Source organism: Cydia strobilella, chromosome 8 (assembly GCF_947568885.1).
Source record: "Cydia strobilella chromosome 8, ilCydStro3.1, whole genome shotgun sequence".
Classification (NCBI taxonomy): domain Eukaryota; kingdom Metazoa; phylum Arthropoda; class Insecta; order Lepidoptera; family Tortricidae; genus Cydia; species Cydia strobilella.
The window spans coordinates 7,295,746-7,320,057 of NC_086048.1; the positions used below are offsets into that span (position 1 = coordinate 7,295,746).

General features: G+C 36.4%; 3 protein-coding genes across 5 annotated transcripts; 2 read left to right on the forward strand and 1 right to left on the reverse strand.

The window, feature by feature from the left end:
• The first annotated feature begins 5,888 nt into the window (after nt 1-5,888).
• LOC134743581 (inositol polyphosphate 1-phosphatase) lies at nt 5,889-8,819 on the forward strand. The gene is made up of 4 exons (XM_063677135.1): nt 5,889-6,478; nt 6,919-7,069; nt 7,537-7,739; nt 8,043-8,819. Exons 1-4 carry the CDS (start codon nt 6,031-6,033, stop codon nt 8,276-8,278), a joined length of 1,038 nt encoding a protein of 345 aa, XP_063533205.1. The 5' UTR covers nt 5,889-6,030; the 3' UTR covers nt 8,279-8,819.
• Nucleotides 8,201-10,103, reverse strand: LOC134743587 (RNA-binding motif protein, X-linked 2-like). Its single transcript, XM_063677146.1, has 5 exons — nt 9,945-10,103; nt 9,711-9,863; nt 9,498-9,627; nt 8,826-8,975; nt 8,201-8,591 (listed from the first exon to the last, which is right to left on the reverse strand). The coding sequence occupies exons 1-5, from the start codon at nt 9,956-9,958 to the stop codon at nt 8,505-8,507; spliced, it is 534 nt and encodes a 177-aa protein (XP_063533216.1). The 5' UTR covers nt 9,959-10,103; the 3' UTR covers nt 8,201-8,504.
• Nucleotides 10,104-13,703: 3,600 nt separating this feature from the next.
• Nucleotides 13,704-19,793, forward strand: LOC134743547 (esterase E4-like). 3 transcript variants are annotated; one of them, XM_063677044.1, is made up of 4 exons: nt 13,704-13,839; nt 14,155-14,291; nt 17,546-18,831; nt 19,543-19,793. In XM_063677044.1, the coding sequence occupies exons 2-4, from the start codon at nt 14,163-14,165 to the stop codon at nt 19,697-19,699; spliced, it is 1,572 nt and encodes a 523-aa protein (XP_063533114.1). In that variant the 5' UTR covers nt 13,704-13,839; nt 14,155-14,162; the 3' UTR covers nt 19,700-19,793. The 3 variants fall into 3 exon arrangements, with proteins under 3 accessions (XP_063533114.1, XP_063533115.1, XP_063533116.1); XM_063677045.1 differs by having other exon boundaries at nt 13,776-13,895; XM_063677046.1 differs by lacking the exon at nt 13,704-13,839 and adding an exon at nt 13,896-14,035.
• The last annotated feature ends 4,519 nt before the right edge of the window (nt 19,794-24,312 follow it).

Below are 24,312 nucleotides of genomic sequence, written 5' to 3' on the forward strand. Positions count from 1 at the left end.
GCCCTTTAAACTTTCGACATATGCACGGTAAGTGCTCTTTTCCGCACTAGTGCGAGAAAGTAGCACCATATGTACTGTAAAAAAAAATTGAAAACAAAAAGCACTAGTGCGGAAAAGCAGTACTTTCCGCACGATATGGCTCCGTAGGAAACGCACTTTTCGAGCACATGCATTGTAAAAAAATATATAGGACTGTATCTCCTAAACCATGCGTCGTAGCGCAAAAATAATAAAATTTTCGTTCCCCTTTATGTAACCCAAAAGTAATACATGAAAAATACAATGAAAAAAAAAAGAAACAAAATCTTTATAGGGCTGTATTAGCTGTATCTCCTATATCGTGCATCGTAGCGCAAAAATAATCAAATTTTCGCTCCCCTTTAAGAAGCCCCTAATTAAGATTCAAAAACGCAAAAAAGAAAAAAAAAGAGGAAAAAATCTTTATAGGGCTGCATCTCCTAAACCGTGCATCGTAGCACAAAAATAATCAAATTTTCGTTCCCCTTAAGAAATCCTTAATTAAAACTTTTAAAAAAACCAGGAAAAAAACTTTATAGAGCTATTATAGCTATATATATAGATATAATATCTCCTAAACCGTGCGTGGTGGCGCAAAAATAATAAAAATTTCGTACCCCTTTATGAAGCCCCAAAGTAATATAATAAAAACACAATGAAAAAAAAGAAAAAAAAATAACAAAAAAACTTTATAGGGCTGTATCTCCTACACCGTGCATCGTAGCGCAAAAATAATTAAAAAAAATCCCTTTAAGAAACCCCTAATTAAGATTGAAAAACGCAAAAAAGAAAAAGTGGAAAAAAAATCATTTTAGGGCTGTATCTCCTAAACCGTTGCGTCGTAGCGCAAAAATAATAAAATTTTCGTTCCCCTTTACGGAACCCCAAAATAATATACAAAAAACCCAATGAAAAAAAAAACAAAAAAAAAATCTTTATAGGGCTGCATATCCTAAATCGTGCATCGTAGCGCAAAAATAATCAATTTTTCGTTCCCCTTTAAGGATCCCTTAATTAATACTTTAAAAAAAACAAAAAAAACAGGAAAAAATCTTTATAGAGCTATATCTCCTAAACCGTGCGTGGTAGCGCAAAAAGAACAAAATTTTCGTTCCCCTTTACGGAACCCCAAAATAATATACAAAAAACACAATGAAAAAAAAAACAACAAAAAAAATCTTTATAAGGCTGCATCTCCTAAACCGTGCATCGTAGCACAAAAATAATCAAATTTTCGTTCCCCTTTAAGAAACCCTTAATTAAAACTTAAAAAAAAACCAGGAAAAAAAACTTTATAGAGCTATTATAGCTATATATTAGAGATCCACGCCGCAGCCAAAAAACCCAGCGGCGGCGCGCTGGGTTTTGAACCCGGCGCGGCGCGGCGTCGCCGGCGTGAGGACATTTTTTAGGAGGAATAATTAAAAAAAAACATAACTATGCTAGGAATAAACATTTATCTCTTATCTCCATCAATCACTGACTAAAAATTGTTTACAGTACAGCTACAGTGGTTGTAATTATCGTGAATAAAAAATATTTTGTTCACCTTTGCCGGATTTAAGCGCGATCGCTTAGCAGTCAAAACCATCCCAGCTACAGAAAACACCCTTTCACTGGGTGTACTTGTAGCTGGAATGCTTAAAAGTGACCGCGCCAACCCTGCAAGCTAAGGAAACATTTTTTTTTGTTCCCAATACAATATCGCCTACCCTGTTCGTTCTGCATATCAATGATATGTTATTTACTAACAATATTCATTGCTATGCGGATGACAGCACTGGTGATAGCTGTTATACAGGTCGTGCAAACGCCCCCCCCTGAGCAGGTGTCGGAGTGCAGGATGCGACTTGTGTCTGAGATCGAGACGTCCCTTGAATAGGTCTCCAAATGAGGTAGACGTAACCTCGTCCAGTTCAACCCTAGTAAGACACAAGTCTGCGCGTTTTCCGCCAAAAAAAAACCCATTTGTCACGGCGCCAAAGTTTCAGGGCATTCCCCTTACCACCGCTAAAAGTATCGCGATACTTGGTGTCGACATTACGAACGAAGTCCAGTTTCGTAGTCATCTGGAACAAAAAGCCAAACTGGCCTCCAAAAAACAGAGCCAAACAGTACTTCACACCGGGTCACCGACTTTTGTTATATAAAGTGCAGGTTCGACCTCATATGGAGTACTGTTCTCATCTCATCACTGGTCTGGCGCTCCACAATACCAGCTCCTTCCCCTTGACTCCATCCAACGGCGGGCAGTTCGTATTGTCGGCGATCCCGAACTTACTGTACAATGGGGAATGTTCCGAAGAACTTTTTGATCTGGTGTCATCGTCTCGTTTCTATCACCGCACGCACCTCCCGCCAAAGGAGCAAAACTCATCCTCACTTCTTAGACACATGGCACACCAAGAATAAGCGGGCATCTCGCTCGTTTCTTCCCAGAACGTGCAAAATGTGGAATGAGTTGCCTCCTGAGGTATTTCCTTTGCGCTTCGACATGGGATTCTTCAAGAAGCGGGTATTTAGGGTTCTCAAGGGTCGGCAATGCTTAAGGGCTCCTGTGTTGTTGCTTATGTCCATGGGCGACGATGACTGCTTCCCATCAGCCGGCTCGTCTGCTCGTTTGCTGACTATCACATAAAAAAACTAGTCAAGCCAAGCACTGCAATGAAGTGAGTGAGCCAGCGTTCGTTCTTTCACTTCACTCACGCGGCGTGATGGATAGATGATGCGGTGGGGATGGGGGTCAGTGGAGCGGGCGGGAGTGATGCATGCAGCGACCAGTCGCTAGCGCACGGAATGGCGACAGCGCATTGTTTGTTTTGGTCGGTTTGTTCATCATATTTATTCGAATTTCGAGGTCGGCGCGAAATTTTGAACGAATATAATATCTCCTAAACCGTACGTGGTGGCGCAAAAATAATAAAATTTTCGTTCCCCTTTATGCAACCCATAATTTATATTTAAAAAAAAAACGCAAAATTTAAAAAAAAAACATAGGGCTGTATCTCTTAAACCATGCGTCGTAGCGCAAAAATAATTTAAAAAAACCCCTTTAAGAAACCCGTAATTAATACTTAAAAAAAAAAAAAAGGAAAAAAAACTTTATAGAGCTGTATCTCCTAAACCGTGTGTGGTACCGCAAAAACAATAAAATTTTCGTTCCCCTTTATGCAACCCATAATTTATATTTAAAAAAACGCAAAATTTAAAAAAAAAATCTTTATAGGGCTGTATCTCCTAAACCATGCGTCGTAGCGCAAAAATAATAAAATTTTCTTTCCCCTTTATGCAACCCGTAATTTATATTTAAAAAAAACGCAAAATTAAAAAAAAAACATTATAGGGCTGTATCTCTTAAACCATGCGTCGTAGCGCAAAAATAATTTAAAAAACCCCTTTAAGAAACCCGTAATTAATACTTTAAAAAAAAAAAAAAAACAGGAAAAAAAACTTTATAGAGCTGTATCTCCTAAACCGTGCGTGGTACCGCAAAAATAATAAAATTTTCGTTCCCCTTTATGAAACCCGAAAGTAATATACAAAAAACACAATGTAAAAAAGAAAAAAAGAAAAAAAAAACAATAAAAAAATCTTTATAGGGCTGTATCTCTTAAACCATGCGTCGTAGCGCAAAAATAATTTAAAAAACCTCTTTAAGAAACCCGTAATTAATACTTTAAAAAAAAACAAAAAAAAAACAGGAAAAAAAACTTTATAGAGCTGTATCTCCTAAACCGTGCGTGGTACCGCAAAAAAATTAAATTTTCGTTCCCCTTTATGCAACCCATAATTTATATTTAAAAAAAAACCGCAAAATTTAAAAAAAAAAACATTATAGGGCTGTATCTCTTAAACCATGCGTCGTAGCGCAAAAATAATTTAAAAAACCCCTTTAAGAAACCCGTAATTAATACTTAAAAAAAAAAAACAAAAAAAAACCAGGAAAAAAAACTTTATAGAGCTGTATCTCCTAAACCGTGCGTGGTACCGCAAAAACAATAAAATTTTCTTTCCCCTTTATGCAACCCATAATTTATATTTAAAAAAAACGCACTTTTTAAAAAAATCTTAATTAAGATTTAGAAACGTAAAAAAGAAAAAGAAAAAAATCTATATAGGGCTGTATCTCCTAAACCGTGCGTCGTAGCGCAAAAATAATCAATTTTTCGGTCCCCTTTATGTAACCATTAATTTATACAAAAAAAAAAACGCAAAAAAAAAGTTTTTTTTTTTATAGGGCTTGATCTAAACCATGCGTCGTAGCGCAAAAATAATTAAATTTTCGTTCCCCTTTATGAAACCCCAAAGTAATATACAAAAAACACAATGTAAAAAAGAAAAAAAACAATAAAAAAAACTTTATAGGGCTGTATCTCCTAAACCGTGCGTCGTAGCGCAAAAATAATCAAATTTTCTTTCCTCTTTATTCAACCCTTAATTTATATTTAAAAAAAAACGCTTTCACTAAACTGCTGTAACTCGGAAACTTAGAATCCACAAAGGGGACTTTACTAAATTATGACACATATTAAAGCCTGACCAGTAATATATGATCATTGTCAAGAGGGCGCTGTTCATTCTCATGTATAGGGTGACAGTTCAGTATAGTATGAAAAAATATTGTATTTAATGAACATCATCATCAATGTAATTAATGTTGCTTGCCACGCTTAAACATAACAAAAATCACAATAAATTGCGTCTTAAAATAAACTTAAAAAGTCTACTAAAAATCGAAACAAAAGTAATTTTTAAGTCGCTGTTGTGACATTCTCAATCAAAAGGTAGGTACCACTTTGTCGTTTACCATAAAGACGAAATTTGATTATATCTTTATACAAATAACCTGTCAGAGAAAGTGGTACCTTTTGATTAGGAACGTCACAAATGTTGGTCAGTATGAGGAGTGCAGCCTACAGTTTATTTTTAATTATATTTATATACCTACTACGGTAAGATTAAGACAATGTAATTATGCCTACGAATGAAATAAATACACTGTATCGCAAAACTAAGTGGCGAGACAGCTCATAATGCCATCTCTTGGTTGGTCTTAACAAGGGTAAAGGAGATAGTATTAAGATCTCAGTCGCCAGCTGATATTGCGGCAAGTATAATAAGCACCCCACCCGCGTAGGTACCCTTCCCCGCGCACGCCCTTCTTGCTCAATTGAGTTTTATTTTGCCAGATAGTAAAAAAACCGTGGATCAAAATGACCCAAATTATGAATGATGTCTCAATGTGGTATTATAATATTGTAGACGTAAACTTAATAACATGAATTTTTTTTTGTGGCAGATACAGGGTGTTAATTAGTTTTTTTTTTTTTTTAAATAAAAGCGGTGGATGAATTTGACACAGATTTGTTTGAATAACATATAACAATGTTCTGTAAAGTACAACACTTCACTTACCGACTCTAATATTTTTTTAGGCGTTTTAGGATCAATATTAGGTATTTATTAAATGCCATTATACCCGTGGATGAAAATGACACAAAATGCGTGTGTACGTCGGAAGCCACTTTGCCTTTACAGGGAAACAAAGAATTTCGTCTCGAATATTTTTTTTACAGAATGCTGATTGAAAAAAGAAATACCTAAATTTCTACCTAAGCAAATACCTAGGATGACACAAAATATTATTTTTAGGTTTAGTATATGGTCTGGAAACTATATATAAAAAATAAGCAACATTAATATTCTTATAACCTCAGAAGTTATTGGTACAGGTCTAGTACACGGTCTTGCTTATTTGATTTTAACATGAATACAGCGAGTAGAAATTGGACTTATCATTGCTTCTGATTGTCAATGTCAAATATGACAGCTGTTTGTTTATTTTCATTCTTTCAGTTTTCATATGATTATTGAATTGAAACCAAGAGTTTGAAAGTGCGCGTGCGTGTGAGAAATTCACTGGCGCAAATAACTTAATTATGTATTTTTGAAACCAATCGATACAACTAACCTATTTTAATAGAGCGCATTTAACATATATGGTTCTTTAAAATGGCCAATGTTTTGGAAGCCTTAATTTATGCATCCGAACGAGCCGCCAGTATTGCAAGATATTGTGCAGCTAGCTTAAGTGACGAGAACCTCGTTGTTACTGAGAAATCTGGAGACGAAGCCAACAGCCGTTTTGAGCATGATTTTAAGACTATTGCTGATGTTTTAGCTCAGGAAGCTGCTAAAGTAGAGATAGGTCACCACTGCCAAAACCTTGCAAGTAGTGTTTGGGGTGAAGAGTGTGGAGAAATCAACGGTCACCCTATCAAACTCGGAGACAATGTTGATAAAACAGCTCTTCTATTAAGCCAAATTGTGCCAAAGGAGCAAGCACTTAAACTTGCGGAAGGTTGCCATTGTGAATTAAATCCAAAATTATTTGGTGAATTACCATATGATCTCCCTGCTATAGATGATGCTACATTAGGAGTTTGGATAGATCCCATAGGTATGTATATATTTTTTCATTATACCAGGTTGCAGAGTTAAATTCTCAGGTTGTTCCATCTTCAATAGCACGTCCATGCAGGGCCGGATCTAGGGTAGAGCGAGTGGAGCGGCCGCTCTAGGCGCCGGATGGCAAGGGGGGGCGCCAAAATGGCAAATGAGAAAAAAAGGGTAAAAAACTTCAACGAAGGGCGCCAAAACCCCATTTTGCTCTACCCTGATCAAGGACTCGGGCCGGCACTGCCTCCATGCACCTGTTCTCCATTACCGTGTATTGTATCGACTACCAGCCGCTGCTTAAAATAAGGATAATAATTAATAATATTAGACATTACCCCCACATAAGAGTAGACATTTTAAAAGTTCGTGGGATTACCTAGTTTTAAACTTAACACCTCAGTATACATTTCATTTGATTGAAATCTTTTCCATTTGTTATAGATGCCACAGCGGAATTCATAGCCGGAGTGCAGAACAAACACACAGCAGACAGTGAATCAGGGCTATCTTGTGTCACAGTTCTAATAGGTGCATTCGTGAAGTCCACGGGGGAACCTGTGATGGGGGTTGTCAACCAACCATTCTATGATAAGTATGTAAATTACATAGACAAGATGAGCAATTTTAGCAAAACCTAGAAATCATATATTTTTATATTTTAAATGTTTTATAGGTAGTTTTTAGTTAGAATAATGAGCTTTTTAATTCTTAACTAAGAGAAAAAAGGGTCTCAAATTATCTGTGACTGAATAATTGTATATCCCTACCATATTATTTAATATTATAAATGCGAAAGTAACTCTGTCAGTCTGTTACCTCTTAAATGTAGATTAGATTTGGAATGGATATAATTAGTTTGAGGCCCAAGGAAAGATATAGGATAGTTTTTTATCAATAATCATCATCCCACCCAGAAGCTAGTATGTTACATTGTAGTATGGTCTCAAAATGACTTGATGTTGTTGATGCTTAAAAGGCTTTAGCTATTAGTTATATTATATACTATACTAGATGCGAGTTTCATACTTATCTAACTAATTTTATAATTGTTCTTTGCAGTGGTAATGGACGCATATTATGGGGTGCATGCTACAGTGACTATGGCAGGATGGGAGGATGTGAATCACCAAGCTCTCACAATGACAACACTGTGCTTGTTAGCGGCGCTGAATCACCCGAGCTAGTGGAGAGATTCAGGTCCAGTGGGTGGGAGGTTAAACCAGCAAAGGGATGTGGTCATAAACTTCTAAAAGTGGCCTTGGGTGTGTAACATTGTGATTTTTTATTTACATGGACACTTTTCTTCCTTTCCATATATTTCGACTTATGCACTTAGAATTAGTGACCAACTGAAACAGAAAGTTCAGTTTTGAAACTTCAGTTGAATAGTACTTAAAATCAGATACGTACCTACTTAAGTAGCTTTTACAATATTCCCATTTCTGCTATGGTCATTAGAAAACAAATAGAAATCTTAGAAAAGAAACATTCAGAAAGTTATGTGGAATTTTCTCAAGTTATGAAATAATCTTTTCAATTTATTAATAATTCTTATGTGTTTTTAGGTGAAGCTGCTGCATATGTTGTAACAAAAGGAACAACATTCTATTGGGATACCTGTGCCCCACATGCTGTCATTAAAGCAAGAGGTGGGGACATACTCTCTTGTGCGACTCAGACACCTGTTACTTATATGACTAACACAAATAATGAGAAGGCCCACTGCAACTCTGATGGTATAATTGCTTACAGTCAACAAAAAGTACTGTATGGCATCAAAACAGTATTCAACAAAACTTAGGGTGACAAACTTAACATAAAAATAATGCCTTATATTATAAGACAATTTATCTTTCCAATAATCAGAGAAACTATTCTTAAGAAATAAGGTCAAGTGACTTGGTATATTCATTGTTAACTTATATTGTAATATTTTTATTGATCTGTTATAGTATTTTTCAAGTATTGTCCATTGTGCGAATGAAAGTGAAATTCTTTAAATTCGATTTAGAAGATTATTTATTAATCTAGTCACTAGAATCAGAACTTCTATTTCTTTTCTTTTTCTTCTTTTTGCTCTTTTTGACTTTTTCCTTTTTTTCCTTGACTGGTTCCTGCAAGTAAATATTATGGTAAATATTTAATGTTAATGTGTTATCCTATTACATTAATGACAAGCACAGAGCTAAATTTTTTGGAGGAAAATAGGTGGTGGTAATATCTAAAATATTAATTTGGATGTTCGGTTAGGGGAAGGCCCTCCTGTACCAGTACTATTAATAAATAAGGATATATTAACTTATAATGTAACAAATATCATAAACATGGAATATATGTTTCAACATTACTTGTTTTATTGTGACTGGTTCGGCTTTCGGTACCGCAGGAGCACACCCCTCATGTCGCAGGGCTGCTGTCACATCGTCAACCTTACTCATGTCAGCATTTGGTGCTCGGTATGACTCACAGTGGTCTACTCTCACAGTGCGACCCAAGATCTGAAACATCAATATTAATTGTTAATAAAGTACTGGGACTTTTTGACATCACAGACAAGGTATATTGTTTAGTCTGTCATTTTCCCTGTCCTCTGCAGGGTCTGAATTCAAGAAGGTAGCCCCAGTGTTTTTCAACCTGTACGTTGCAACCCCTTTAAAGCCTCTACCAGCCGTAAAGCAATACATAAGCAAAATAAAATTACGTGGTAACTTATTGCTTTATAACATTGTGAAACAGGTTCAAAAATACAACCTTAACCCCTCCAATCCGTGCAAGGGAATTTTAATCTATTATATTCAATGTCAAGGTCACTTTTTCATGATCAAATTAGGCAGCATACAAGTTTTCTATGCACTATTTTTAACAGTGATGAGGCTTCAAAATACCGATCAGGTCATGCCAGAGCTAGATTTCCTTTGAGACCTGTTATATAAGGTGCACAATTGTCTCAAATAATTTAATTCTGTATAAAGGGCCATTAACTCTTTGCATTAATTATAACAGTGTGATGGGGTAAGTACCTTGATTCCATTCAAATTGTCTACAGCAAGGATAGTTGAGCGTTGGTCTTCATAGCATATAAATGCGAAACCCCTCGATTTACCTGTGGCTTTGTCTCTTACCAGGTTTATATTAACCACTTCTCCATATCTGAAATCATGAATCAGAACATTTTGTAATAACACAAACTGGTTTTATGGTGGGTTTCAGTTAAACTTTAGAATAATACTTACTGTGAAAACACACAAATGATATCTCCCTCGGTCAAGTCGTACGGCAGACCACCGACAAATAACCATGCACTGTCTTTGTATTGATCGTGCCAAGATGATTTGGAATTGCCGGCTAGTTCTTGCTTGCTTAGTTTTAACACGTTCTTTACATTGCTGGAAAAAAAGAAATAAAATGTATTTGCTATTAAGAATAACATGAATTTATAAAAAGACGTTTAATGTTTGTTGACTAACGTCATAGGATTCATCTTGATCTGTGGTTTCGAACACTTTATTTTAATAAATTACAATACTTAGCATCGTACTGATAAATAGTAAAATTATTTTTTATTACAGTTTACAATTCGATTATCAAAATTAGTGATCATATGCTGATAAAAATAAAACAGCCTCTGAAAGTGAAAATAAAACAGAAGTGAAGAAATGTCACTGTCAATCAAATTGTCATCGTGAGTGCGTTCAAATCAGTTCGAATATTACTCAAGGCGCGTATCATGCGCGTGCTCTTCTATGGCTCTTCTAAAACAAGGAACCACTAAAACCGGAAAGTAAGGTGAGTTAATTATTTAAAATTCATTATAATAAAAATAATTACTAATACGCAAGAGAATTGCCTCGTTACTCTGCAGAGTGCGGGCCAACTCCAACTCCATCCTGACCACTGTTGCGGGCCGATACGACACCTATAATGCGGCATTTTGAATGTGTCATAACCACTATTAGGTGATAGTTGTAAGAATGTTATTGCTGTCTGTTTTTGTTTTGTCGCTTTCTGTTTTTTGTTCCACTAACACTTAGTTTTTAATCTTAATTGTTACTAACTATTATGGGCCAGTGTTGTCTTAAATAAATAAATTGAATTGAATTGAATTCACCATTTCTTTCTGCCACAATAAGTTAATTAACCTCCCCTTGTGCCCTCCATTGTGATAAATGGAATTCGAACGCTCTTCAAAGATGTTCCGTCTCACTCACTATAGTTGGTCAAACCAAATTGGCAGTAAATAAGAACCAAAAAAACTATACTCATCCTTTTTTTGTGTGCTAGTACTATTGTAAGACAAAGATAGTATGATTTTCTCTGACTATGTTTGAAATGAGACAGTCCTTTGACAAGCAATATTTTTGAGTTGTAAAATCACGTTAGCTATGGATGGTATAGAAAGGATGCCAATCTCTTATGGCAGAATTGTTGCAAAAGTGACCGCTTTCAGCTTTAAATAATAGTTCCTAATCTCTCCGGTGGCGCTAGTTAGGCTCTGGGACATGAGAATAACATGAACCATATAAGGCAACAAATAACCCGACCAAATTACGTAGGTTGTTTTTGGTAGTATTTCGGTGCATGGTGGCGCCGCCTAATTACTGTTTTTTGATGGACACTTTTCATACATAGAGATTTGGCTCCTTTATACAGTCTCCATGCACGTTAGCGAACTAGGCTCATGAAGTTATACCCTAAACAGGAGCGAGCTGTCACTTTTTTTGCCATACTAAATTGAACCTTATCACCGAGCCAGAAAGGTGTTCGTACCAGACTAGAGAAAACGGTCCACATGAGATAGCAAAAGTGGGTCGCGGTGTCCCACTCGCACATGTTGCCAATGTTAAAAAGATACCATTTTGGTAGTATTTATATCAATAACTACTAAAATTAAATACCTTCTTATATTATTTAAGTGCTATATTCAGAGTACGGTTCTGATATCTTTTACGTAATTTGTAAATAGTTATAATGTCAATATTATTAACTGATTTAACCAAGCATGTGCACAACAAAAAATACATTAATTTTAATATGGTAGACATTGTAGTAACTTTGAATATTAATTGGTATCCCCAACTTGATGAAGAAATTTTCAAAATACATGAATGGCGGTGCTCAAGATTTATTTGCGAAATAAAGTATAAAATGGGTATAAGATGTTGTGTGAAAGGTTGCAGGAGTGAAAGTTTTGCTGATTGTGGTATATCTTTTCACAGATAAGCCTCAACTATTCAAGTTTACGATAAAAATACAAGACAACATTGTCAAACTCATTAGGGTGACTATGATGTCGGCACGATCTGAATCGGTCTTACAGAATTCCTATTACCTACGTACTTACTTAATGTAAAAATAAGTTTACCTAAATAAGTATATCTTTATTACGGCATGTTTAATTATTTGGTTGACGTAATGAGAGCTACCTATATCATTATAAGTGATAAGCAGATTTTTTACGATGCCTGTTTTTGAGAGATAGCATCTCGAACATATACGCAATACAATAGAAACGACATCAGCATTAGACTTGCTTACCGTCTAAAGGTAAATATTTGCATCATAATTATCACGTAACACACATAATAAAATCTTATATTTAACTTATCACACCTAATTTATCATGACATTTCGTGATTTTTAATCCCACTTGGTCGAAAAATATTTTATTTCATGCAGGTGTACTAAAGGACAAAGATCTATTTTGTTCCCGCGGGATTTTGAAAAAAACACCTGTAATTTTCATTAATATAAGTCCCTAGGGAGTAATAGCTTTTTAATTTGGTACTTGGTTCGTATAAATTAGCTCCTAGCAGGGAAGAAAAAGGTCCTTTCTGAATAGGTGAATTCATTTCTGAATACGTTCCAACTTATCCTAATATCCCACATACATATGACTTTTGGTCACCCTAATTAGAAAGAGATGCAACCGCCCACTTTGACTTCTCATGTGGACACACTTTTTGGCCCGTGTACTCCATCCGGTTTATTAAAATCTGAATCCGTGACTAGGCTCCACACTCGCGATCGCGGCTTCGCGCCGTGATTCGCGCATGAGTGTGGAGGGCCCTCTAGAACTGCTCCAAGGTCGCGGTGCGGTGCGATGGTGTGTTCCTTAAACGTTTTAAATCTTAGAGAATATAACCAAACGGAGTAGCCATGCGTTCCCCTCTGTCGAAAATAGGCGGCCAATGGTCATACACAATGTATGGACTGACGTTTATCTGACATTGCTATTTTTACGTTACGTTTAAATTTGACGTGCCCCTCCCCCGCAAAAATCGGACAGACTGTTTTGTACAGAAAATTACAGACAAGGCGTCTCCGTTTGGCTACATCCTCCAAGTTTGAAATAGATGAAAATGGGGTGAAGATGTATGAATGAACTTTATCAAAACAAAATTTGAAAGTTAAATCCGTAATAGACTACCGCTATCTGCTGAATCTAGGTATAGCAGCTTAGCAGCTAGAGTTACACCAAGAAAAGTCTGCAACGATTTTGATAGCACACGCAGCGCAAGTGTTATTTTATACGTCAAACTTCTATGAAATTATGACGTATAAATAACACTTTCACCGCGTCTGCTATCAAAATAGTTGCCGACTTTTCTTGGTGTAAATCTAACACATTACCGCACCGCACCAAGGTCATTGTGCGACGCACCCATAAGTAAGAGCGAGACAGCAATATCTTTTTCTCGTGTTAGTAGTTTGAGCGAGACAGCAATATATTTTTCTCGTGTTTTCATGACCGAACCGGATAGTCTTATGTATTTTTCAGTAAGAGTTGCAGAGAAAGCGCTAGTATTGTTTGTTCTTGTCACAGTCTCACAGTTTTTTTGTTCCCACCTTGAATCTAGTATAACTGGATCGGCATGAGGGGTGGGGGGAAATGACCGAACGGGATAGTCTTATGTATCTTTTAGTAGGAGTAGCAGAGAAAGCGCTGTTATTGTTTGTCCTTGTCACAGTCTCACATTTTTTTTAATCCCCACCGTAAATTTGTATGGTTTATGGTGGGCAACAAAATAAACGTGACGTAATAAATATTCATTGTTCCATTCCTTAAGCTCGCTTCAGACTTCGCGGCGCGAAGTCGCGAACGCGAGTGTGGAGTCGATTTCGCTGATTACGAACTAGACTTCACACTCACGTTCGCAGCTTCGCGCCGTGATTCGCGCTCATACGTCCTCCACACTCATGTGTGGAGGACCCTTATGAATAAGGGGGATAATATATACAAGTAGTTATAGACATGAGTAGACTTGTTTAATTTTTTATAATTATCATAATATGATTGAGATTTGCATCCATGCAAAGAGCATATAATCACTACGTTCATGTTGTGCTAAGATAATAAGACTTGTAAGTAATCCATGTTTGGTGCTTGCTTGGTGATCATTATTAATCAATCGAATTAGGTGCGATAAATTTTTAATTATTACTTTTTACTAACGCCAGTCGTACCGTGTAGTACCTATATTTCTTTATCAGTTTCCGTGGTTAAAAGATAAGCTGCTTTTGCGATGTTCATATTTGCATAGGCTTACGACTAAAGATCGTAAGTAACCTTGCTGATTACCTATACCAAAAAAATATTAGCGTTGACACCAGTATGTTTTTAAAAATAATGTGGATGCAATTTGTTTGTTATATTATAATTTATAATATGTGTTCCAGAAAAAAAGATGTCCTATCAAGTGAAAGTCAAGCAGGGCATACTCCAAGGAAAAGTGTGCAACTACAATGGGAAGGAATATTATAGCTTTGAAGGCATACCATATGCCAAGCCACCCATTGGGGATTTGAGGTTTCGGGTGAGTGCTATTTATTGTTGAGCCATGTTATTAACGAGGAGTTAAAGGATGATGGAGATATCGAAAGAGAGCGAAGGGCATTATCTGTTAGAGGGAACATGCTGGTTCGCAGATTCGCTGGCTGTACACTTGAGATCAAGGTCACGCTTTTTAAGGCATACTGCCAAACTTTCTACACCAGCAGTCTGTGGACACTGTATTACCCTTCGCATATTGTACAATAACCTGTTCCGGGCGATGGTGGGGCTTCCTCGATACTGCAGCGCGTCAGGCATGTTTGTCGACGCGCACACTGATGACTTTTATGCGCTTGTGCGCAATAAAGTCGTGTCGCTCATCAGACGGGTTAGGGGAAGCCCCAACAGTCTCCTACAGGTCGTGGCCGGGAAGCAGGACAGCGCCGTGCTCGGCAGGTTCAACGAGCATGCTGCTCCGATTGTGCGTGAGCCTCGGTTAACCGCGCGCCACGACTCTGTTATGCAGGGCTTTTAGCTTAGACCTTTGTTATTGTTATTAAGTAATACTAACTCATTTTAGTTGTATCTTAGTTTTTAGTATGTAGTATTAATAATTTAGTTTTAATTTTTATTTAAGTACTTATTAACAATGCTATGGACCTATGAGTTGTCTGAAAATAAACGCATTTTATTTATTTTTATTATAAAGAAATTTGGCACTACAACTTTCCATCTCAGGTCAAAGATCCAGGGTGATCCAGAACAAGGTGGAAGGGCGTAGTGCTAAAGGACATGAGCAGAGCCCGAAATTTTCGTGGCAAAACAAAAGACTGACGCAATCTTGCTAGTTAGAAACATTTTTTTATTGATATCAATAGTTATATTTAGTTTATGACAGTGATAAGGAGTAGATAATCATTATCATTAATTTCTCAAACTTCTCTGGGAGTAAACAGTTTAGTTTATCACTATAAAGCTACTATATGTATACTATTAAATTTTGTATACTAATTGTGTCTGTTTGTATATAATTTTATACAAACCTCACTTTTTTTTTAAATATTGTTTCTATTTGGTTGACCGTATTTTTCTTCTATTACACAACTATCAATATTGATAAAAAAATATTCTAACTCTAGCAAGATTGCGACAGTCTTTTGTTTTGCCATGAAAATTCATGAGCTCTGGACATGAGTGAGTGCAAGTAATCCGAGGATGAGGTCTTCAACAGGGTGAAGTGGAGAAGGTTAAGCAGGAAAGCTGACCCACCACCATGCAGGATACATTTTAGCTTTAGCTAGTAGCTAGGAAGAGCTAGAGACAGATATTAAAATAAAATGCTTTATACTTTATTGCTCATTTAAAGGTCAATTCCCTTTAAACGAACCTTTAAACGAGCAATTCTTGTATATATATATATATTTCGGGGATCTCGGAAACTGCTCTATCGATTTCGATAAAATTTGCTATAGGTATGGGGGTTTTCAGGGGCGAAAAATCTATCTATCTTGGTCTTATCTCTGGGAAAATGCGCATTTTTGAGTTTTTAAATGTTTTCCGAGCAAAGCTAGGTCTCACAGATAAGTTGCTAACAATAACAATTATGTTACAGTGTACATTTTGGTAAGTAAATCCACTTGTTTTAATGAGATTACATAATTATAATGGGACTATTCTGCCATCATAAGCCAATTAACGGCATCTCAAATCAAAATTGAACGCAAACATATACCTTAAATTCTTTAGCATTAGTCATAAAAATGGGTCAAATCAAATGTAACAAACTATTGGTAATAAGAGTGATAGAGATAGCCATCCTTGTTTGCCTAGCAACACTAGTTGTATACAACATTGTTGCATATATACATGTAACATCTGCTTAGTTTTACTGATTTAATTTCTAAACTTTTTTGGTGATGGAACCCTTTTGGAAAGCGAAATTTTTGATGGAGCACCAAATAAAAACAAATGTAGAAACAAATGTAGGTTTTGGGTTTTTAGGGTTCCGTACCCAAAGGGTAAAAACGGGACCCTATTACTAAGACTACGCTGTCCGTCTGTCTGTCTGTCACCAGGCTGTATCTCATGAACCGTGATAGCTAGACAGTAGAAATTTTCACAGATGATGTATTTCTGTTGCCGCTGTAACAACAAATACTAAAAAGTACGGAACCTTTGGTGCGCGAGTCCGACTCGCACTTGGCCGGTTTTTTTTCTTATTATTGCCACGGAGCCCCCACAGAGGTCCAGGGCTCCGCGGAGCACAGTTTAAGAACGGCTGCAATTTAAACATTAACGTGCAACATATTGCCTAAGGCCAGGATTACACTCGTAACTTTTACTTACGTAAGTAGGGACAAAGCTATTTGCTAGAATGAGATAACGATATTCATATCTCATTCTGTAGCATAGCTGTGCCCCTACTTACGTAAGTAAAACTTACGAGTGTAATCCTGGCCTAAGTAGCAAACTCAATGGAGTCCTTGATAAAACTTGTTTTCAATTTAAGGTGATACAAAGTTATTAATTGCGGAATTTACGGAATAATCTTAGTAATTTTATTACATAATTGTGTTTGTTACTATGTTCATTTATTCCTTTATAAAACATAGTTTTACATGTCAAATACAGTATTTCATATTTACAACTATAATTACTTAAAATAAATTATTTGTTGTATAATTACTTAAAATTATACTGATAATAGTGGTAATAGAAAGTACGCAGTCTAGAACTTTCAATGAGATAAGATAATACAACAATATTATATGTAGTATTATTATCTACATTATGAAGTTAAACCTTTTCCATTTTCTACATCGGAAATTCGGAAGTGATAGTTTTGTAAATGGGCCAATTTGCGAAAGGGATTTTTAAACTATATAGGGAAGTGTTGCGAATATTACGTCAATTTGTGAGTGAATGATAACTATAGGTATATTATATATGTTACGCGCTAAATGATTTGGCTGGTTGTTCTTCAGCTATTTCATTAGATGCCGGCGTTTAATGAACGACCTAGGTATCTAATTAGCTGGCTAATTTAACAAATGGCTGCGATATATATATATATATATATATATATATACAGTCGAAGGCAAAAATATCGATCCTAACAATTGGCTCAAAAATATGTGAACACGATTTTATTGTCTAAGGTGTAAGAGCGTACACATATTTTTGACACTTTGGGAATGTATATATATTTATGCCCTTGATACTTACATCGTTTTGTATACTGTAAATGTATAAATCCAATATATAGAAATCAAAATAATTCTGTTTCTGTTTAATTAGGAACCCCAGGAGCCAGAAACCTGGACTGGTGTCCGCGATGCATTACAACCAGGAAATAGTTGCGTACAATTAAAGCCAGGAACAAGAGAGCATTTCGGATCCGAAGACTGCTTGTACTTAAATGTTTACACTCCAAGTCTACCTGAAAAAGAACTTAGAAAACTGCCAGTGCTAGTATATGTTCATGGTGGAAAATTCTTATTTGGGTTCGGAGACTACTACAGGCCAGAATATTTAATAGACCAAGATGTCATCTTAATTACATTGAATTACAGGCTGCATGCCCTAGGCTTTTTATGCCTTCATATACCTGAAGCTGCCGGGAATATGGGGCTTAAAGACACTGTAATGGCATTAAAATGGGTTAAAAATAACATCAGCAAGTTTAATGGTGATGAAAATAACATCGTGGCGATTGGTGAAAGCGCGGGTTCCGGTATAGTGACGTCATACTTGACTAGTGAAATGGCAAATGGCTTGGTGAACAAGATTATAGCTTTATCCGGAGTTTGTGTGTCTGATTTGTTTATGATAGATGCTGACCCTATTTTCAAGGCTAAACACTTGGCAACAATCTTTCAACAAGAATTTAGTGATGTGAGAAGTTTATACGAGTATCTCATGAAACTTCCTATTGAACAATTGATGTACGCTGCAGCCATGGTTGAGTATTCCAGACCGCCGGCAATAATAAGTGCTTATTTTCTTCCCGTTGTAGAAAAGAAATTTGACAACGAGAGATATTTTGACGAATACCCTTTAATTAAATTTCGAGAAAATCGGCATAAAAAGTTGCCTGTTCTGTTTGGCGTGAATACTTATGAAGGTGGTTTATTCATCCGTCAGGACAAAGCAGGAAACATAAAATTTGAGAATGATTTTCGTTATTTTATACCACGTTTCTTGTTTGTCCAACCATATAGTGCTGATGCTGTTGAAATTGCAAAAAAGATAAGAAATTATTATTTTGATGGTGCAGCAATAGATCAAACGAAAAAACTCAAGTACATAAAATTTGTATCTGATGCCTATTTCAAAAGGGACATTATGACATTTTTAAATACCTTTGGAAAGCACTCTGATCGCGGATTATATGTTTTTCAACTTTCATATTCGAGTAAAATTAATACCAGAAAAGCGCAACAGCTAGGAATAAAAGGCACGATCCATGGAGATCTGTTACCATATATTTTTTACAGAAAGGGGAAAGCTGACATTGCAAATGAAAAAGACAAAGAAATAATAACCATTTTAAATCAGACAATTAGTAATTTCGCTAGAACTGGGTATGTATCTACTCGTGGAAAATCTGAATAGTTATAAAAGAGAAACCTATATTCTTGAAGTAGTTGTCCAATCAGGAATAAAAGCTAACACTTAATATATTATTAACTGTAGACTAAGGCCTCCTCTAGCTAGGACTCCGATTGGCAACTTTAATCCTATAAATTGGCGAAAGCTCTACAGTTTACGAAAGTGACTGCCATATGAAGAGAGATTTGCTCTTATTTTTATGGCATACCAACCAACAGCTCAAAGTAAAAATTTTACCTAAGTAGTTACACACAAAAGTACCTACAATACTGCACAAGAATAGAGAGTACTTTTAGTAAATCAGTTCAAATTGACACAATACTTACAACAATTTCGCTATTTTGAAATTTGAGCAAAAGGATATTTGCAGTCTTTATCAGATACATGTCTCGATCTATTCGTATCCATAAGTGTCGTGGCTTCCAACCTCCGTGGCGACCTGACATAGACCGACTGCCTGACTGGCTGACTGACATACATATTTGGAATATTGAAACTACCGACATTTAAATTCAAAATTAGACATAACAATCACAAGACCAGTTCAAGACAGACAGCGGACGAAGACAGACAGTTCAATAAGGTTTAGTTTAAATTCTTTAAAAATAATATTTCGTATCTATTCTATACCTACATACTTACTACTTATGAGTTCACTACCTAACCTTTTCATATGCTTTCAGAGTTCCCAGATGGTCCAACATGCCTTTTGAATGGAAACCTTACAGAGACTGCCAACGTCATGTTCTAGAGATTGACGAGAACATAAAACTTATTCAGGACTTTGGCGACGGAATTGATAGATTTTGGAGTAGTTTGGGGCAGAGATCAAAAATATAATACAGATCATTATTGTTGTACAGTATAATGTTGAAATTACTATTGTTAATATATTTTTTAAGAGATTTATTACAATATAACGGTATTTGGTATAGTCAAGCATTGTTTTTTACCCTTCTCAACTACTGCAAAGGCAAATGAAGTTTTTATGATTTTAACAGTCAGATTAGCACAATGGTCTTTGTATGGACCTATGTAAGATTTAAGATATAGCTTTGTATAGACAAGAGTATCAGTATAGACTGTACTCTTTGAGACCTAACCAAGGACTATATAGGGCAGCTATTAGTAGTTTTTGTGTACACTAAGTACGCTAAACATTTTGCATTTTGAGCAAAATACAGCGATCAGAGAGTTTTCTCTTTAATCCAAGGCGTAATTTTTTTTTATTCCCCACCGTAATTCCGTACCACACCATAGCACCGCACCAAGGTCATTGTGCGACGCACCCATAAGTAAGAGCGATAAAGAGATATCGCTTTCTCGCTCTTACTTATGGATGCGTCGCACAATGACCTTGGTGCGGTGCGACGGTGTGTTATGCCTTAAATTTAGTATGGTTTATGGTGGGCTACAAATCTAATCGACCAATCATATTGTCGCATTGCGTATGTTCTGTCCCTCACGGGCGCACGCGTATAGCTCATCTATTGGTCGAGCAAATCTTGTCAGTAGAAAAAGGCGCGAAATTCAAATTTTCTATGGGACGATAACCCTTCGCGCCATAGACCTAGCATTACATAGACAAGCTATACGCGTGCGCCCGTAAGGGATAGACATAGATGACGTCATAAACGTGGGGATACCATATTGGTAAAAATTACCCCAATATTTGATATCACGTTGGGGCGATTACCCTGGAGGCAAAGTTAGCTTGTTTGACGGTATTAAAAAATTGTTAAATAAAATGTCAATGGGCCGTCCTTTTTAGGCGTATAAACAATGAAATACCTCCTATAATTCGCGCAGGTGGTACAAAACTAAACATGTTTAGTAAATAAAACGTAAAATAAAATGTATTATGGGTTTTAATTTAAAGAAATCACAAATCGCAATCACACCAATTAATGTACACAACATTTAATCTTCACAACATTTGTTTATTTATTTTTTGGAATTAGAAGTACGAAAAAACTTCGAGGTCAAAATTACCCATAAAATTATGATATTTTCATCTGGTATCCCTAACATGATTGTTATGCAGCTAAATTAAGAAGAAGTTTAAAAATGGCTGACCTCAGACTCCTACCTACCTACGTAATTTGGGCGGATAATTTTACAAATAATGTTTTGTTAATTTGCGTAAATAATTGTGATATTTTTATTGAAATCGTTTGATTCTACATTGCTATGAGTGTAACGTAATTTTACGATGTTATTCTCACATATTGCGTTAAGAGGAAGGTGTAAAATACCGTACTTACGTGTGAAAGATTATGATCTCATATTTTTGCTCAGAGCGGCTATTACAGCCGATTACAGAATAATTCACCAGTATTTTATCAAAGTTCAAGCATTCAAAACGCTAACCATCACTATATTTCATAAGAGAAAGCACAATTTCATACAAAACAACGATAATTAAACAAGCAACGAACAAACATGACATGTCACGTACTTATTTGTTTGCCACAACCTCGGTTGTGGCAGCGGTGGAAAAGTGAAACTATGACAAGGACAAACAATAACAGCGCTTTCTCTGCTACTCCTACTGAAAGATACATAAGACTATCCCGTTCGTTCAATTTCCCCCACTCCTCATGGCCGATCCAGTTATACTAGATTCATGCTTCGCGCCTACATTTTTTAAATTTGCCGCCCTTTCCTACTGACAAGATTTGCTTGACCAACTATATGTAATGCTTGTCGCGACAGACGCGAATTTATAACACCCAAGACGAATTTCCTTGCGGCAACACCTAACAGCGCCCTCTAGGTGGAATTGTGGTAAGTTAATCCGATGTGAAGGTTAAAGCAGTAAAAGACAATATGGCGCGTGTGAATGAGCAAGGCGCGCGAGTTCTCGAAAGTGATATAAAGTGAGGAAGTCTACAGCTGTCCAGAATCATCTAAAGCTAAGTATTTTATCTGCTTAGTGGCTCGCAGTGGTGGTATGGTTTCTCTATACGATTATCTCCTTATTTGTTTCGGCTTGCCACGGTCTCCGCCGTGGAAGCAATAAGTTTGTGTGAGTACAACTTGCTACGGTCTCCGCCGTGGAAGTTGTGTGGAGCCCATCTTAGGTAAGGCGGACTAGGTAATTTATAGATTATGTAGGAGAGGGGTGGCTTAGGCTGCTGACGTCTCCTTTATCAATATGTAAGAGTGACCACAACGGTGGCCGACTCTAGGAGTTCTGTGGCCTTGGCTGCTAGGTTCTCCTTTATCCTGTGCAGGAGTGCAGAGATAACTACGGTCGCTTGGTATTCCATTATCAGCACGTATTATGCATGTACTGAGCACACACTTTGCGAAGGGCGGCTACATTGGTAGCTGATATATCCTACATCCGGCCGGGTAAGATGTGGCTCGCTAGTAAAGATGTTATATTTATGTGTGGGGTTAATTGTTAGGAGAATACCATGTTCATAGAGCAATTTCACCCACAGATCTCGGTGCGATAATACAGCCGCCATAAATTAAGCGAAGCAGAGACTGAGGCTCCTCTGGCCCTGGAGTAGAGCAGAGGTCCAGAGAGAGCGAGGATGAAGAAACCTTCATAGTATATGAAGGTATGTATGCTAAGCATTCTATAACTTTTACACCCATAGTAACATTATATTTGTTGCCGCCTTTCCCCTTTTTACGGTCTCATTTATATACCGTAGGCGGCTAGGGGAGAGGCGGCCACAATGGTGGTCAATGCTGGAATGCAGCAGATAAAGAACCAAGGCTTATATTATACATATAAAGAATGCAAAGCATACATCTTCACTATAGGCATACATTTACAATCGAAAATTATAGATGGCGCTACGAGTAGCGAAAGTTTTATATTTGATGTATACGTTTTAAGGTATTTTCTTACGATGTCTGGTTCGGCATTAATTTGGGCTCGATTAAATAAAGAGGCTGGCATTAATACTTACTAATTGAAGATAATTTGAGTAAAAAAGGTCATGTTTTTATTCGCGTAACCGGCAGAAAATATACATTGTACGGACTGCCAACATGAAGAAATTGCATCATGGTGAACGGAAATGGCAGAAAGACGTTTCTATTAAAGATGTATTTATTTTCCAATTAGAAAGGAGAAGCTAACTAGCAAGAAGAATATACAGAGATAAAAATAAAATTTACTGAAGCATTTGTCTGTATTTATCAATTATGATACTTATTATTTTTATATTAAGTGATACTATTGAGTAATAGTACCTTAGAGTTACCAACATAATCGCAAGAATAGACTAGGCTAGACACCTAGGAAAGGCCCGAAGTCAGCGACAGGTGTTGCCACTTCAGGAAGACTACCCAAGAAGTCGGCGGAAATACATGAATCATCGGGACTATCAAGATAACTAAAGAAAAGGAAAAAATTTAGTTACTAAGTGGATTCGACTTTGAAAAGTTATGCGATAATTAATTACCAATTAGACGGTTAGGTAGTTACGTTGTAGCAAACTATACCTAGTGATAAAGAGGTAATATATTTAAGTTTATGAATTTAAGATAAATTGATTGTTTAATATTTTTAAAAGATTAGCACATTCAAAAGGAGTATGATAAGAAGGTAAAAAAGAATCATAATGACTAATTGGTATCTTATAAGAAATATACGCGTAGTAAATGAGAGTTTGTATACTCTTTATTTGCTTCGTGTATCATATTATACCTTTTATCTGGTTCCAAGAAATAGAGTCTATCATCATTTACAAGGAATTAGCTTAGAAAACGTGAGAATTTTCAACAAGAGTTCGAGATTCGTTCCGTATTTGATAAAAATTTAGGGAGAAGTTGAGTCGACTTTGGCAACATTGACTGCTGAACCTTACACTTTACTCGCTTCGCCATTTTAAATTGTTGGTGGCCGGTCCTGATACAGTCGCAAGCTTCCCCAAGAAGGCTCAAAATTTAAAGGTAATTATTGAGAATATTGTAATAAAAGGGGCTCCGACAACGGGGCAAGCGTGTATATATGTAGGATCTTCAAAAATGTGTACATTTACGTTCATAGGTACAGGGAATTCGCCGCCGCCAACCATACCGGACAAGACAACCTCGGATTTGACAAAAACCCCTGATTATACAAAGTTACTCGGACTAGACTATCTCGGTAAGTTTTTAAACATTTTCTTTGTAGTGATAGTACCTTATTCTAAAATATAGGTACAGGATCATCATTTACACCGGCGTGGTCGAGGACAACCATGCGGTGGCCATGATTATTTTAAGGTTAAAACAAAGAAAAGTATTAAATTTAATGAAGTTTCTTTCGTTATTGTGTGAATTACGGGTCTATTTCATCCTTTTATTGAATTGTTTTAACTTTCTAGAAATTTACGAGATGAAATAAGCTTATACGGTATGGTAATAAAGTTCAGTCGTAGAAACTTCTAGAACATGGCGGATCTTAATATTTTCACAAGTTACAGGACCTTTTAGAACATTCTCAC

Coding starts and splice junctions, on each gene's coding strand:
- LOC134743581 (XM_063677135.1), top strand. CDS start 6,031: ATGGCCAATGTTTTGGAAGCCTTAATTTATGCATCCGAACGAGCCGCC. Junction 6,479..6,918: donor AGTTTGGATAGATCCCATAG/GTATGTATATAT, acceptor CATTTGTTATAG/ATGCCACAGCGGAATTCATA. Junction 7,070..7,536: donor AACCAACCATTCTATGATAA/GTATGTAAATTA, acceptor TGTTCTTTGCAG/TGGTAATGGACGCATATTAT.
- LOC134743547 (XM_063677044.1), top strand. CDS start 14,163: ATGTCCTATCAAGTGAAAGTCAAGCAGGGCATACTCCAAGGAAAAGTG. Junction 14,292..17,545: donor TTGGGGATTTGAGGTTTCGG/GTGAGTGCTATT, acceptor CTGTTTAATTAG/GAACCCCAGGAGCCAGAAAC. Junction 18,832..19,542: donor AGTAATTTCGCTAGAACTGG/GTATGTATCTAC, acceptor ATATGCTTTCAG/AGTTCCCAGATGGTCCAACA.
- LOC134743587 (XM_063677146.1), bottom strand. Junction 9,628..9,710: donor ATCATTTGTGTGTTTTCACA/GTAAGTATTATT, acceptor TCATGATTTCAG/ATATGGAGAAGTGGTTAATA. Junction 8,592..8,825: donor AACCAGTCACAATAAAACAA/GTAATGTTGAAA, acceptor ATTTACTTGCAG/GAACCAGTCAAGGAAAAAAA.